This window comes from Sinohyriopsis cumingii, chromosome 9 (assembly GCF_028554795.1).
Source record: "Sinohyriopsis cumingii isolate HCF-2022 chromosome 9, ASM2855479v2, whole genome shotgun sequence".
Classification (NCBI taxonomy): domain Eukaryota; kingdom Metazoa; phylum Mollusca; class Bivalvia; order Unionida; family Unionidae; genus Sinohyriopsis; species Sinohyriopsis cumingii.
In genome coordinates this window covers 103,513,238-103,531,086 of record NC_142969.1, presented here as the reverse complement: position 1 = coordinate 103,531,086, position 17,849 = coordinate 103,513,238, and the positions used below count along the sequence as shown (strand labels likewise).

The 17,849-nt window shown below is 35.9% G+C and overlaps 1 protein-coding gene across 2 annotated transcripts; it reads right to left on the bottom strand.

Moving 5' to 3' along the window:
- Positions 1-33: 33 nt before the first annotated feature.
- Positions 34-17,460, bottom strand: LOC149792374 (uncharacterized). 2 transcript variants are annotated; one of them, XM_089970949.1, is made up of 4 exons: positions 17,180-17,460; positions 9,538-9,631; positions 6,886-7,089; positions 34-4,125 (listed from the first exon to the last, which is right to left on the bottom strand). In XM_089970949.1, the coding sequence occupies exons 2-4, from the start codon at positions 9,561-9,563 to the stop codon at positions 3,864-3,866; spliced, it is 492 nt and encodes a 163-aa protein (XP_089827075.1). In that variant the 5' UTR covers positions 9,564-9,631; positions 17,180-17,460; the 3' UTR covers positions 34-3,863. The 2 variants fall into 2 exon arrangements, with proteins under 2 accessions (XP_089827075.1, XP_089827076.1); XM_089970950.1 differs by lacking the exon at positions 17,180-17,460 and adding an exon at positions 9,931-9,949.
- Between the last annotated feature and the right edge of the window lie 389 nt (positions 17,461-17,849).

Below are 17,849 nucleotides of genomic sequence, written 5' to 3'. Positions count from 1 at the left end.
AAATGCGTTGATTGAAAATGACGAAGAACAAGACAAAAGTAAAAAGGTTTATTATTTAAAAAAAGATACAGTAATAGCAAGAGCAAAAGAATATACATAAGTTCATACAGTCTTATCGCACTGATAAGTCATCACGAGTTAGTTGTTAATCATACAGTCTGATTGTACAGATAAATCATCAACGGGTAGTTGTTAATCATACAGTCTGATTGTACAGATAAATCATCAACGGGTAGTTGTTAATCGAGCAGTCTGATTGTACAGATAAACCATCAAGGGGTAGTTGTTAATCATACAGCCTGATTGTACAGATAAATCATCAGGGGGTAGTTGTTAATCATACAGTCTGATTGTACAGATAAATCATCAGGGGGTAGTTGTTAATCATACAGTCTGATTGTACAGATATATCATCAGGGGGTAGTTGTTAATCATGCAATCAGTATTAAAATACTGCCGAGTAGGCTTGACTTAAAGGTTTGCGCGTGCTGCGCCGACGAGAAACACTACTCTAACAACAGCAAAAGGTTCATTCATGGAATATATTTTGTTTCCAAGATTAGTACAATTAAACTGAGAGTCGGTTCCCACTAGGGGGTCGACCTATAAACTGCTCCTGTCCTTGTTAGTTCAAATCGTTCTAAGCAGCAGGCATTACCGTTCTATGTACAGATCACATAGTACTGCATACATACCAATAAACACATTTACATGCATGCTTTCAGACTAGCAGGCAGGTATATGTTCTTATCATCAGACATAATCTCTCTCTCTCTCTCTCTCTCTCTCCGGTGGCCTAGTGGTTAGAGCGTCCGCTTCGGATGCGGGAGATCGTGGGTTCGATCCCCGGCCGAGTCATACCAAAGACTTCTAAAAATGGTACTAACAGCTGCATCGATTGGCGCTCAGCATTAAGAGGTTAGTGTTAAGACTGGTCGACCTGATCGGTCAGGATAATGTGACTGGATGGGACATCATGGTACATGTCTGTGGCACGATGTCCCAGTATTAGACATTACTATAAACTGCCACACTGGAGACATCGTAGCGATATGATAATTACAATTTTTTAAAGCTACGTTAAAATCCAGATCTCTCTATTTCTCGCGATCTCTCGCGATCTCTCTCTGAATGTTTTATACTATATTATCAAAGGCAGCCGAAGCTACATCAAGAAAGAGTATTGTTACTGCTTTAGAGTTGACTGTACATGTCTGTATTATTTGCATTGATTATTGTTGTTTGTTATTATTATTTTTTTAGTACTAGTAGTAGCAGTAATTGTAGTATTAGTAGTAGCATTGTAGTAGTGCTAGTAGTATTTAGTAGTAGTAGTAATAGTAGTGTTAGTAGTAGTAGTAATAGTAGTAGTAGTAGTAGTATTTAGTACTATTAGTAGTAGTAAAGATAAAATGAACAGTTCGATACTTTGTCCAAACTTTCATCCCTTATTATTTGCACCGACTACAATAACTAACACGTACCTGCGATATAAGGACACTAATGAATCTCAAAACTGATGACACCATTATTACATGCTGATGTACAAATGCAAATCAACCCAGCTCAAACGTTTGTACAATAAAGTAGAAGACCACATCCAGAAATTGTTTATAACACAAGAATTTGGAGACTGGACGGTATTAAATATGTCAAAGTCAAAATGTTGGGTGTCATCGACCTAGTTCTGACACTATGAAAAGTAATTGGAATATGATACACCTTGGATTTTAGGTTGAACTGATTGAGGGTTTTAGAAGCAGTTATTATATTGTGTCAGTTTCTTACATCACTTTATTTTATATTCTCCTGAGATATTTGACAATTGTAACTTTTGAAAAATGGAAGACAACGCATAAGTCAAAGTACTTTCAGCAAACTTGCAGCTTCTTCTTCATGTATAACTGGAATAAAACTGTAACGTAGAGTACCAAGACTCAAGTCAAAATGTACATTTTTGTGACATGTTTACATTTTTGTAAATGTGTACATTTTTGTGACCTGTGTACATGTTTGTTGCCATGAATATAGAATCCAATACATTTATCACGAATATGTCTTTTGATTAAATTCTCCAATTGTCTAGATCAGATTTCAAAGTGATAGATGTGTGTGAAAACAATATGTTGGTCTTAAATGCATGTTTGCCATAGACCATTTTATGGTGCGTGGTAAAATTTAATTCCTTCATCTAGAGTCGAAATGGCCACGTTACAGAGGGTTGTACCACGTGGATTTACAAGCCAACAAAAACAGAATTTGCTCCGAAAATATAATGAAGATGTCAGCACACAAAAAAAACTTCAACCGACGGAAATATAATGAAGATGTCAGCAAAATAACCCTTCAACCGACGGAGCTCCACATCCTCGTGAAATATGGGTAAGTGTATAAAATGTACACCGATGTTTGTAGCCAAACTTGGCTGCAAACTATTGCAAGTTTTAATGAATACGTGATATCTACCCCTAGACCGCCAATCACTGGTGAGGGGCTGATTTATCGGAAGACCCCTAAGGTAGCACTGACACTAACCCATCAACGTACCCTAAAGTAATCGATAAGTTTATATATCCAAATAAAGCATGATGTAAATTCTTTAATTCGTCTAAGATATACACATTATCTTATGAAAATTAATATCAGTTGGTAAAACCCGGCGAACACTTTTTTCTTTTAGTTTATAACCCCATTCAACACAGGATCAGAACCTTATATTAACTTTACCTTGATTTCAAGTAAAATCATTTTACGACATACCGTAAAGTGGTCTAAAGATGGCATGACATACCAAATTTGACTATGGCTTTGACAGAAAAGGTTGTCACATTGCAATAAGATTAAGGTAATTTGTAATTTTTTTTAGCTAAGATGAATTTTATTCAAACAAAATGATTATTCGGTTCACACGTGACTTGCTAAATTTAAAAGAGTTCCGATCTGATTCTTTATATTTACATTAACGTCTGTCTATTATTATGCCAGTGCTGCAGTCGGTTTGTTATAGATCTCATCACCTATACGTATAATTTAATGTTTAAACAGCTGATATCATTCGAGATATCTGTGCAAAGTATTTTAATGCTAGTATTCAAGATATGTGCCAACAACAAAAAACCTGCAGATCTCGCCAAAATCCTCCGTTTAAAAAAAATTGAGAGTTTAATGAACTTTTGTTTCAGCAGTAAAATCCATCGTTACCTGTCATAAAGTTTGACGCTTTTGTCACGTTATGTCTCTCACTGTGAAAAGACAATTATATTTTCAACTATTTATGCAAAACGTGTGCAAAGTTTGTAAGACTTGGGATAACAGTCTTTCTGCTCCTGATTCAAGGAGTGATAATATTGATTACACTGTCGTAAACATTCATTTTACGGTTCCGCTGACTGGACGTTGACAAGGATCCGCTGACGTGATACTGATAACACTCAATATGAACAGTATACAAATGTGATTCTTTAATCAAAACATCAAACAATTTTTAAACTGTTTGGACATTTTGGTCCGAGTTGGGTTTTTTAATCAAACTGTTTGTAAAATATTGAGTCTGTTGATAAAACCCCTACTAATTGAAAAGAATGCTGGTATTACATTATTGCAAACCGGAAGTTACCTTGGTTCAACAAGTCATTATTACATTTACTGATGAATATTCTCCAAAGTTACTAAATAAATTGAAGCTACTGAAGGACGTGTTGGGATGAAATAACCTCAGTTAGTATTTACGAGGGTGATCCTTGCAATTTGCATAAATTATCGAACAGTTCGTAAGTTAGTCTACTAAACGCATACCATGACGAAAACTGAATTGTTCCATGTTTTATTATTGCTGTTCATAGATCTGGCTGAACAAAGCATGTTTATGCGTGAATTTTTACATCTTTGGGAGGTGCAGGAGAATTGTACAGTTTAAGTCTGTACAATAGTGACGTAAACGACCCGAGATCTATCGTCCCGTCCTCGCCCGCTGTCGTCTGCACGAAGAAATCTATTTCCTTGTCTTCCAGACTGCGGCCTGTAGCTGTTTTCAGTGTTTTCAGACCTGCACGCGCCTCACTGGCGTCCAGTTTTCCACTTCCATCCTTATCCAATTCCTGAAATTTATTGATGACTTCTTGTGCGCTGAAATGGATAACAAGCAGAGGATGAACTTAAATACAATTAGCAGATCTGATTAGTAATAAATATGTGAGAAACTCATTTTTTTTATGATCAAGGCCTTAAAAAAGTAAGGAAATCTTATCATGGCATTTAAATATAGTCCTCTAACTGCTTCAAAAAGAGACATCAACATAAAGTTTAAAACAGCTAACAATTTTTGAAAGCGTTATAAATTTGAAACCGTTAATAACTGGAGAACATTTAATAACTGGAGAGACGTTTAATGGCTGGAGAAACTTTTCGAGAAACAGCATGATATGACATGAATTTTATGGAAAGAAAAAGTATCTTTTATTAACTCTAAACTGACTACAATTCCACAGTAACCTTGTGTAAATCTGAGAAAAATTAACAAAGACTCGTTTGCAATAATTATTAATACCAACATGGTCGTTAACTTTATTTAATAAAGATATTATCACATGTCTGTGCATCTGACAACACATTGATGAAACTATTTAAATAATTCATGTGAATATATATGATTTCAAATGGGTAATGATTCAATATTGAATGTATGAAACGAGTTTAACAATTTTCAACTTTTGACAGCGTTGGTGAGTAAAAGCTAGCAATTATTGAAAGACCTTCGTAAATTCAATACTAGATCATTGCTCATCTGAACGTATGCTTATCCCATAGTGTTCTTCTTAGTGGCAAGTGTCTGGATGGAAAGAAGAGCACATGATGTGCATCATTTCATTTAATTCTGGCCCATATGATGCGCGCTTCAGTTTTTGTGCGTGAAAGAAATAGTCCTTGACAAAAGTTAAAGTAATATTGCACAATTCGACAAACAATAACATTTAGGAAGATTTTTGTTTCACAAATTATAATTCAAAAAGAGCAACTGTCATTCCATATTAATATCACTTTTGACATGGGCAGCATAATTTTATAACTGGATCTCCGATAAACATTCCGGTGTGATGTTACATAATTCACTCGGCGGACCACTTCAGTTGGAGTAACTGAGGCGCAGTAAATATGGTTTTCGATTATAACATTTCCAACACAAAATTATATATATCCCATCTAGGGCGCTCACTACATCTGCAGGATTGGATATGGTAGAAGAAACAGCAATCTACTTTTGGAGTAATTGTCTGTCAGCACTCTTTTTGTAAGATAGGTGAACACATTTACTCCTTCTGGTTGACATTTAAACCACTTTTGTCCTGGGGGCGCCGTGCAAGATCATACTACTTCATAATAGCAATATAAAGGGTACTGTCTACTTTATAATATAGGCTGCGTGTGTTTATCTGCATAGACTCAGTATGTTCATCTTTAACAGCGTGATTCGGATATATATAGCGAGTGTGCTACATTTGTTTCCAAACAAAACCTTTCTAGAACTGAGGAAACCTCTTGAAACGGGTGACCTACATGAATCAGACAAATTATGGGTTCATTGTCCGCATTAGGGGAAGTTTAACTGAGTATCAATATTCAAATGAAAAACGAGAATTGACATTGGTTTGTGTCACGTGAACACAAATTGACTAGCAACAAAATTACATATGCATTACACGTTTCTACTGAAAAACCATTTTATAATTGTATAACTCCACCAATCGACGTTATGCAATTGTTCATCCATCGCTGACGCATTCAAAATAGTTATTGTATGTTATTGTTCTAGGCAAGGTTGTTTTTTTTTTCACGAGCGATTCAAAAACTCGCCTGGGTTCAAATAACGCGCCAAGACTATAAGCAATTTTCCTCCAATCAATCAATGACCTTAAATTTTCCCAACTTCACATTTGCATCACAGCTTCACAACGGCATGGCAACCTCACAACTGCATGGCTTCTCCTTTTTAGATTTCAGTAACAGAACATCAGTACTTAAATACCATAAAACACAAATCACAACTCAGACACCAAAATACAGGGAACTATTTTACTACTCTATCCCTGGGTCAGTCGAACCACAAGTTTGAGCCTGACTACACCTGTATCACTCCACCATATTTACCTTCATGCCAACAATAAAAAGCGTCTCCAGACAGCGAAACTCTCTTTTCTCAATTGTTGCATTGTACAAATATTTCATATGGAAATACACTACCAAGCCAATCTACACTTTTAGATTTAAATATGATGTGATGTGTGTTGTGATGTGATTTGGATTTTTAACGTAGCTTTAACAATTTGTCAGTCATATCGCTACGATGTCTGCAATGTAGCAGTTTATAGTGGTGTCTAACACTGGGGCATCATGTCGCAGATATGTAACATGATGTCCCATCCAGTCACATTATCCTGCCACCAGGCCGACTAGTCCTAACACTAACCTCTTCGTGCTGAGTGCCAAGCGAAGCAGCTGTTAGTACCATTTTTAGAAGTATTTGCTATGGCTCAACTGGAGATTGAACCCACGACCTCCCGTATCCGAGGCGGACGCTCTAACCACTAAGCCACCTGAGCGGTCTATTTCAAGTAGCTAAATAGGAGCTAACAAGGCTCATGCCCACTTATCCGGCTCTGACATGTACTTAGCTACCAAACTAAACCATGCCATCATGAAATCTCATCAACACTGCACTCTGCGGCGTTTGCTTTAAAAACTGATAAATTATTCTGGCTGAAAAATATTTCTCCAACGGTGACTTCCCATATCAAAGAAGTAATTACAAAAATCTAACAAGTCTATAAAACGGAGTATCAATTCCAAATGGCGCATGCCCTAGATTTATTACATCATTTATATACTCACTGATCACCCATACAAATGTAAAATTGTTGGAATTCCCATATGCTCATTATTCCGTTTTTATCCTTGTCGAACGTTTCAAACATGGTTTGGGCCTGCTCCTTGTCCAGTCCAAACTCACTTTCTAGTAGATGTATCGCATCGTCTCGTTTCAAATGTCGGACATTGTTGTGTATGTACTTATCAAAAATATCGGAGATCTCCTTTCTGCAATAAAACGTGGAACAGGGCTCGAAATACGTCGCATATAATGTTAGAATTAAAGTGGAAATGTTCAAGTCAGAGAATTAGGTATATAGTAACCTGGGGTTTTCGTACGCAGAAGGTATGCCCTCTGGTATAAGGCCATGTGTTTTCAAACTCCGATTTCGTGCCTATTATCCACTGACTTTAGCCCACATCGAGGTCGGATCACAAAGATAAAGTTGCACATTATGATAAATTGGACTTTTTTTTCTTTCTCAAATCTTTTAATGTGCACAGGGGATGTTTTGTTTTCTGTATATAACGATTCAGTGGTAGTTCGAGGGTACGAGGCGCTCTGGGTAAGTGTTCTTTAGTGGCAACCCTACTTTGCTACAGGCAATAATTTTTATGCCAACCTCCACCCCACTAACCTAAATATTCGTTTTGTGAAAAATTGCCGCCCCCCCCCCCCCCCCCGTTGTAATATTGTGAAGGTGAATTACTACGAAGCTCTGGAACTCGAACCATTTGCCTGCCTCCAGGAAGACAATTGTCCCTTCCCACCCTCTCGCCACAATGATACCGACAAACAGGACTTTAATTATTGTTGCACGTAAAAATAATTGTTTATTGCGTATATTGATGAAATATGTTCATTTTGAAAAGTAGCAATAATTATTCTGCTAACATTTTCTTCTTTTGTATTCAGTAATATTTGTCACATGACTTGTAAATTTGTCTGAAAGGGCTTAGTGTAATGAATAAACAATAAAATGTCATAACAGAGAAAGCCACATAATGACTGCGTTTTTGTATGCAAGCCTCCGCAGTTGTGGAAATTCATGTATCAAGGCTAAAGATACGACTGATGCAAAAACCAATACCTTCTAATTAATTGATCATTAGGTAGCTTGTTCTATTCATGTCAAACTGTTTAAGTTGGCTCATAGATGAAACAATTTGTAATTTACTTTTAAAATCTGTTCGACGGAATTAATTTCATGTATGGTGATCGATCTTGAATAATTCACTTTTACGTACTGTTTGCAGAGTTAGATCCCTTTGTCCTACAAAACGGTAATTTAAGGACTCGCGGTACTAATTCCACTCCAATGGTAAACATATGGAAACACTATCATATTCAAAATTCAATAACTTAAAATTTATGGGTGCTGATAATGACACCTATAATTTTTCGTGCACATCTAACCTTGGTGCAAGCGTATGTGTGGAGAACACCATATGACCCGCGGCAATTTGTTTACATACATGTGCATGAAACACGTGTTATTGATTCTGCACCAAATGAATCAGGTGCTACTTTCAGTATTAAGTACTCCTGAGTCAAGCCTGTAAAAATGCTAAAATTGCATCAGTAGAAATTTGTCAATATTTTTTTTACATTACATATAGGATAAGCTCTCAAAAGATATTTTTCCTAAAATTTTAATTTTCATTATTAACCAATTATGGACTACCAAACCTGTAAATACTCTATCATTTCTTCACCCATTTCTAGACTGGTTCACATTTCTTCCGTATAATTAGTACCGTGTGTCCTTAAATACCGTGGAAACGCCTACGCTACAAATGGGCCTAAATTTGTATATACATGCAAGCTTATCTTTGATTTTTAAGCAGTCGTTTAATTATTATTATTATTATTATTATTGTCCCTCGTTTGTACATTTATGCCATTTAAACAGAGGAACTGACGTATATTTGGTTAACATATTTGCGAGAGACACACGGTGAGAGACAAGAGTTTCACAGAACAGACTGGCAAATACTCTATGTAAAGTCTCATTCATGGACGTGACAAATTTGAAAGAAAAAAAAACATCTATTTACGGTGATTATAGAAAGAAAACCCCATTGCGATTTTAATTTTCTGTAATTCTAATGGTTCTGGCGCAAATTGTAAGCTTTTGTAACACATGAATGAACTTCCTTCCAATGCAAAGGAATAACGCAAATTGACATAAATGCGTCTGTATTAACTATAAAGAGATGAGATGGAAACACATCTGTAAATGATATTTAGCAATGCAGAAATGTATTCTGCCCCTAAGTCTCTCTCTCTCTCTCTCTCTCTCTCTCTCTCTCTCTCTCTGCGTGTATAGTGTGTTTGATTATGCATTGTATTAAAAATTACAGACCATCTGCGAAAACTATATCTCTAGCAATTCTTAATTTATGTCCTTGAGAAACTTAATGAAGCTTAAGTATTGTTTTGCAATTAAGAGAACTTTCAATGATTCAACACTTATAGATGCAAAAGAAAAATCAGAGAAGTTACAAAAGTATTATTTATAATTTTAGTACACTAAAGCGCTAGAGTGTACGCAGAGAGAGAGAGAGAGAGAGAGAGAGAGAGATGTAGCTCTGTCACAATTAAGAACATCTCTTTTTTAAAAATGAACTAGTACAAAACAGTGTACACGTTTGTGCATATATTGCTATACTTACGGAATTTTTCGTCCTCGCCCAGCCATTTTGCTTTGCTTTGGTCTTACGCCTCGTCTGGAAGTTTTCACTGTGAGTGTTGACCTATGTATTATCTCTGAAAAACAGATTAGTAATTGAATCATAAAAACAGTTGCTTGGTGTGGATGAATCATATGCCATAATTTCCTTGCTTAAACTTAAGGTTTTACAGTATTTAATGTATTTGAAAAATGACGCAAATTCTTAGCGAAGTAAATTAATATTCATTGAATAAAACTATATTTCTATCATAAATATATATTTATATTGAGCGATTGTATGTATGTGTGTATGTATGTATGTATGTATGTATGTAGGTAGGTAGGTAGGTATGACTGTATGAATGACAAGACAAATGGGTGTTAAGAGTTATACATATATGCCTGATGATGTAGACATCTGTCTGTTAAATCTATTTCGTGTTAATACGGGAAGAACACACAATGCATATCGCCTGCTGGGTAACGAGGCGAGTGCCGTATGCGTCATTGCTTGAAGGATGCGTAAAGAAGCAAATGATACGGAAGTATGTTTAGTTATCAAGACCATGTAATTTCATCCTGTTTTCTGATGAGACCGCCATAAACCTATATGAGCTATTTCGATATAGTTTCTACAGGGCTCGAAAATGAAATGCGTTTAGCTCTGGCGGCGGCATCTTAATACCTTGCTACAGAATCCATGCAGCTCAAGTACCAAACACACACACACACACACACACACACACTCTCTCTCTCTCTCTCTCTCTCTCCATCCATCGTAATTCCGGGTCTCCGTTTTCTATCTTTAAAAATCCATCTATTTCGGAAAGACTGGCTAAGGGTACACATGTACTGAAAGAAGGAAAACTGTCTCCTCACACAATAGCTAGACTTGTATATCAGACACCTCGACCAAACACTGTAAACGGTTGAATTTGAGAGCTGAAAGACATAGGCTGGTATTTTTAATCCAAAGGTTAAAGGTCAAGATCAGCTTGATTATTAAAACATTTTGATTTTCGTCATTAAAATTTAATATTATCCGAAACATATTTATATTCATATATATTTTTTAAATTTTTGAATCGTAGAAGGAGACGAATATTATAAATCATTGGCGTTCACTCAAATCCTTTATCTTCTGTATTGTACCTCTTGTAAGCTCCAGTTAAAATTCATGAGAAAAAAACATGTTTAAACTAAGATCACAGTTACTCTAAGACGACAAATGGTTTCCAAGCAATATTCTGTTGATTGCAATTAAGCAAGAACGACGAGGATTCTCTTGGGGGATAAAAGGTCAAAGGCCAGTCACAGGGACTACACGTAGGAATAATGATATCCACAAGACTACTTAATTTTCGTACACCATGCCTTGACAAAACTTAGTAGTTGGCTTATATCAGAGACACTAACGATATCTCTTAAAATAAATGTAAAATGTTTTCCACAAAATAATTCTTGTTCTATGCCGCAGACTATAACGAAACTTAGTAGATGGCTTGCATCTGACACAGAGAGACGCCTATACATTTTGAGGTAAATTGTCAAAGGTCAAGGTCACCTAACTAAAATACAAAGAAAATGAAAATGGTTTCCGGAAAGTAATTTGAGTTCATTGACCTTAACTTTGACCAGTTGTTAAGGATTACGTACATTTTAGATAACGAAGACACCTATTAATGTCGGAAGGACATGTAAAGTATTCGACCAATGAAAGAGAATTTAACACAAAAGATGAATGATATAATGGGGGTGGTTTAGTATAATACTTACGGTACTCTTGTTAATTCATATCATAAAAAAGATTTGTTTTAAACACAAACAGTGTGTGTGTGTGTGTAGATTTTTAACGTAGCTTTAACAATTTTTTAGTCATATCGCTACGATGTCTGCAGTGTGACAGTTTATAGTGATGTCTAGCACTGGGGCATCATGCCGCAGACATGTAGCATGATGTCCCACCTAGTCACACCAGGCCGATCAGTCCTAACACTAACCTCTTAATGTTGAGCGCAAAGCGATGCAGCTGTTAGTACCATTTTTGCAAGTCTTTGTCATGACTCGGCCGGGGATCTAACCCACGACCTCCCGCATCCGAGGCGGACGCTCTAACCACTAGGCCACCGGAGCGGCAAACAAAATTATTTTCAAAAAACTAATGGTACATACTCAGTGGTACGTGAAGAATAATATTCTGAAAACACGTTGAGAAACGTTTTTATAAATTAATCAGTTATTTTTTTCCGAGATTTAAGTGTACGAATCGCATGTATGGTATTCAAAATCAAATAGGTACAGCGTCCTCGTCATGAATACGGTAAATACAAAGTTCCCGCTACACGTCAGTATAATTGCTTCCGTGTGTTTCGTTGATCGAGGTCAAAAGAAGTACATAATCATCGGTTCTCCCTCGATCGTGTATAATGGGTTTTTTTTTATTACTTACTCAATGTGTCGATTATTTAAACAAATACAGCTGTACCTACGACTAAAGCAACATTCAAGACAAACCAAGGACTGAAGGAAACAAAAATCAAAATGACCAAGCAAACGAGATGTAATACAGGAAAACGATACGCCATGAAAAACTTGATACTCAATGAGCCAACAAATACTAATGCCAAAGGAACATTATCTGTACTCAAAAAAGCACCTGAGTCTGACAATGTAAAATAAACGGTTCTTGTTCTTCTAAGATATGTCATGATATTGGTGGGGTGTGTATGAAATGTGGTACACAGCCTTGAATGTCATGAAAAAATATTTACATTTCGGACTGAACATGTTTATCTGAGAATGTCGAACATAATTGCCAAATAGCCAGTCACTTTAGAGACTGTTAGTGGAATACATATTGAGATAGCTAAGCCGCCCATACTTTTGTGATTTGATGTATTGCTAAGGAATAGGTTAACATTAAAACTCAGCGTAAAATTACTAGCCCAGTAAGATTCGGGTCGCTTTTGAAAATCAAAATGAATAATTACTGTCCACCTAAGTTTTTGTGTTTCTACATCATGTATTGTGATAAAATGTTACGTAGGAACAGATTATTTTAGGAGATAAGCGCATTAAAAGTCAAAACTGAAATGTTATTGCCACCCAGAACATGAAGACAATTAGCGAATAATAACTTAAACCTGTTAACACAGCATAAATAATGGTATGATACAACGAATGCAATCGTCAAAAAATCTAGTGTTATATGTTATTAAGAGTAAGTAACCTTGATAGTAGGATACATAATTTATTTTGAAAGCAGTCGACCTTAGGCTGAAATTTCTTTTACTTGCTTTCTTCTCATTTTTCTCTCAAATTATATAACTATCTAAACAGAAACTAAAACACTGTAAAGTACAACCAAAAACAAAACATGCAAATAATGTTTTGATCGTATCTCCATTCTTAAAAATAGTATTTAAAAATGGAATGTCTGCCACTAAAATATTGAACCAAACTTACGTATGTCATTGAACTACGTGCCATTAACGGTGGTAATAGTGTATATGTGGAAATTAGCAACTTCCCAAACTAAAATTCGCCTCATTGTCAACATAACGTCACATTTTACCGTACAAAAAAATACACGCCACAATCAAAATGAATAAATGCAAGCTCCACGATTAGAGTAGGGTGTACGTGTGTGAAAGAAATGTAAATTAGTGAGAACATTGCTAAGTGAACATATAAAGCCATGTAATAAGTTCGAAAAATTCTAGGAAGGAATTTGTCTTAAGTCGACTTAATGCATGAATTGTATTAGTCAAAGTTGTGTCCCGGAAGGGATGCTGCTTGTACAGTGAAAGATGACACTTCGAATGCGTAATCTATGAAATCTGATATTGAAATGTATGAAAACAGAGTGAGAGCTGAAAAGTAAGCACAGAAAGAAAGAAATAACGTAAAAGTTGTATTGCAAGTTGGGAAAAATCGATAGTGACAGTGCTATTATGTGGACACCTAATACAGACGAAGACATTTTAGTTAAAACAGTGAAACAGCTTATTTTAAAGTTAATGAAAAAATATCTTCGGATGAGGTTACGGTATAGAAAAGATGGTATAACAAGACCTTCTAGAGCCCATGCATAGGCATGCCAATATCAACTGTTGCTCTGCCTGTATTATTGTATTTGTTTTTTGAAAGGTTAGCTGATGAGTTCTTTCCACACACAAGAAAAAACCCAGAATAATACATATTGCTATCTATTGTTCTGAGTTAGCCGTTATAAAAACAGCTTCGGGGTTACCTGGTATTATTGATAACGTGACAAACTTGGGTTTAAAAGGAACTGGACATAGTGTTTCTTTCCTAGTGGAACATCTTATTTGGCTTGGTTTGCACTGTGCATTTTTCATTGGAGATAAAAGAAGAGCAATAAAAAGGATTTAGACAAATGTAGTTAATCGCATGATTACAACATATTTAGAAAGATAACTACAACGGCTGCAACAATGTATCATTATAAATGGTTGTTTGTTTATTTCATTGTAATGTTTAAATGTTTACGTTTATAAATTGCACTGTATCCACGCTTTGTATACAATCACGTTCGTTGTGGATGTGACCGAATATACAATCACGTTCTTTGTGGATGTGATCGAATATACAATCACGTTCGTTGTGGATGTGACCGAATATGCAATCACGTTCGTTGTGGATGTGATCGAATATACAATCACATTCGTTGTGGTTGTGACCGAATATACAATCACGTTCGTTGTGGATGTGACCGAATATACAATCAAGTTCGTTGTGGATGTGACCGAATATACAATCACGTTCGTTGTGGATGTGACCGAAGAACAATAGTCGCTGTAGGTGACATGATCATAATCAACTTATGCATTCTTTGAACTAATGTGTCTTCTTTCTTTTTTACCTTTAAAATATTTTGTCGTATTGTCACAGACTATCAGCCATTGGAATACGTTTTGTTTTACATCAGAATTAATGGTAGGATTTCAGTCTAGCTTCAACGAGTCACAGGACTTCTGTACATTGTTGGTGTGTTAATATATACTATCCATTCACTCTAGCAAAAATGATAGCGTCATCATATTACACTTTGACGTACGACTCTGCTATTGGTTGCTGAAACTGTACAATAATGTTTCATTTGTGTAGTAATCTTGCATTAACATGATAACACTTCCTAGCGTTATCGAAACGCTCCGTGTAATATATGGTTTTCAGTTTGTGTATCTCACATACAGATTAGATACGCTATATGGTTTAGTTTAACGTTTTTACAGCACATTTATCAGTTAACTGGTTGCACTCTTGGGAATAGAACCATCTTTGTCTGTCAACGAATTCGTTCACACCTGAAAATATTTTCCAGAATCCAGGATTCAACAGTGCCAGCCTCATAGTTGCAATAGCATGCATAAGCCATGAATGCATCAGAACGTATCAGATTCCCAAAACCTTGATGCACGCTTTTATGTTCTTTTGGTCAATTATTAATCAAGAATGTATTGTTGTTTTCTTTTGTTATTTTGTTACTTCGTCTTAGGATATTTCGAATCACGATGTCGTGGAATGTTTAAATTGTTGCAGATCCAATTAAACAGTTGTCTGTTGGGTTTTAGTCTATCCCCACCAAGTAGAGATACTGAATACACAATAATGTCCCAACTAAATATAAAACCCAAAATCAGATTTAGCCAGCTAATCCTTTAATCTGTCAAAGCAGTAACACAATCCCAAATCAACTGCTGCCACAAACGCTGACCAGATTAAATGTTTACGACAAAATCGAATGTTCAAACAATGCTATTTACCTCTTCAAATAGTCATCACTTTCAATTTTTAACTTGGAATTATCTAAAATATGATGATTGTGTGTGAAAGATCAGTTTCAATATAGTATATTTTTATCCTGCTAAAGACATTTGGTATTTTTGTTACGGTGTGTTACTTAATTCAATTGAATCACAGGGTAAAGGTAAGACGTTGTACTAGTCTGTTATTTTGAACCTGAAGTTTATAAAACCAATCCAAATCTTACACGTGAAATTGGTTTCTGTTGTGCAAGTATACTTGGAATTCATGCACTGTTTTTCACATTTACATCTTTGCCATGTTCTCTAACAGTTACATTTGTAACATTTTAAAGCTGATGCAGGAGGTCGCGGGTTCGAACCCAAGATGAGTCATAACAAAGACATAAAAATGGTACAAACAGCTGCCTCGCTTGACGCTGAGCATTAAGAGTTTAGTGTCAGGACTTGTCGGTCTGGTGTCAGGATAAAGTGACTGGGTGGGACATTATGTTACATATCTGCGGCATGAACCTCTACCTTTTCTGTTAAACCAGTAAAAGAAATCATCTAAGTCGGATTAGGAAACTAGAAAAAAACAGATAACACAGGTTTTATGTGCAGTAAAATGCTACATTGAATGTTGTCCGAATGTGTATGAATGAAAGAACAATTCACTTAATCATATTCCAGAAAATAAATCCGTTATCAACTGAATGTAGCTTTCGAAACGTTGTTTTTGTAAGATCAATACTTGCTTTCTGTAGAGAGCAACGTTGTATTTAGGTAAGGGATATCAGCACATAACAGGTTTGTCCTCGTAAATAATATTCTAATTGACAGCATCTATGCTACATCTAAGGATAAGATGTGAAGATGTTCCGATTGATGCTTCAAATACATTCTCAAATAGACCTGTGGTAGCCAGACTCATCAGTGGCTACAAATGCAATTTGACATGCAACTGACAGGTATCGTCTTCTAATCTGACACGTGACCCGGTCATAGGGGCTACAAGAAGAAGCAAGCGGGCATCATAGATGGTTCAGAAAGGTGCAATTGAAAACAAGTCTTCACATGCTTGTGTATGGGCCGAAACAACAAAAGTGCTCATGTAAGAAAACAGTTCGGTCGCTTTAGTCATCGTTTTATAGAGAAAAAATGTTTTCGTTTATTCACCAAAAGCACATGTTTAAAAGGAGAAGGTGCTTATTTTTTTATTTTTCTTTATTTTTCTTTAATTTTCTTTTAATCTTTTTTCTTTTGATAAAGGCAGTCACTACATTAATTGACATATTTCATAATAACAACAATTGTTGTCAATGCCATTTTTGTTGGGGGGGGGATTAGTTTAATAAAATACCTTACATAAAACATCGTAGTATTCTATCTATCTATGTCTCTCTCTCTCTCTCTCTCTCTCTCTCTCTCTCTCTATATATATATATATATATATATATATATATATATATATATATATATATATATATATATATATATATATATATATGCATTTCCTGATAAGCAAAATTGATAAAAATATGAAAGCGAAACAAATATAAGCTCTTAAGTTATTGTGAACTTTAAACTTCGGGACACATACATGGTCCCATTAAAATATTCGAGCGATCGGGATTAATTTGGGATACTTTTGAAAAGTTTAATGATAAATGTAAATTATTTTATATCGTACTTTACGGCGTGTGGTTATCTTAAGCATCATCGTTCCCACCCAAGTAAGTTATGCTAGCATTTCACATGTTCGTATTGATTAAAATTTTAATACAGCTATCATAAATATTTGCATCCAGAATTAAGTTAGAGAAGTGTGTACGTTAGAAAACATGATGGATGAATAAGAAAAAAAACGCTTACAAGCAGTATAAGAAGCCTTCTGTTGTCAGTCAGAGTGCACTTTGAATCCTCCGAAAACAAAGTTATAGCACCAGTCAACCTGCAACAACTGAGTTCGTTAAAAGGTTCAGCACAGCTAGTATGTTGGTATAACCGATTGTTCCGTGTAGAGTATCCAGCTTACTACCATGAATTTGGGTAAGCCCGGAATTATTCACAACAGTGTCTTACAACCTATCCCAACTTTTCCTGGCTCTGTGGGATACATGCCCGGTTTTATACCGCATGCGTGTAATAAATACCATGTAACCAATACAGTAGTAACGCACTATCATCCGTCTGCTGCTGGGCGGGATGGCAATGAGACCGTATTTACTCTACTTTGGACCGGCCGAAAAAGGAAATATACAACAACGTTTGATAAACAGTTGTATCCAAAATGATCACACAGACAAGCAGTAGTGTTTAGATATTGTCCTCCCACAGACGCCAGCGCATATGGGCAAGGGGGAGTGGTCGGCGTGCCCCTTGCTTACACCCCCCTTCCCTGATTCTACATCTAAATGTGTTTTGGTCTACATCCGTAAAACTAAATAGCTAACCATTACAAGTTTGCCTCGCACCCGCCTCTGCGGAAGCCCCCTGTATAATATTGTATTATATTTGCTGGTCTGATGTTCTGTCTCATAAC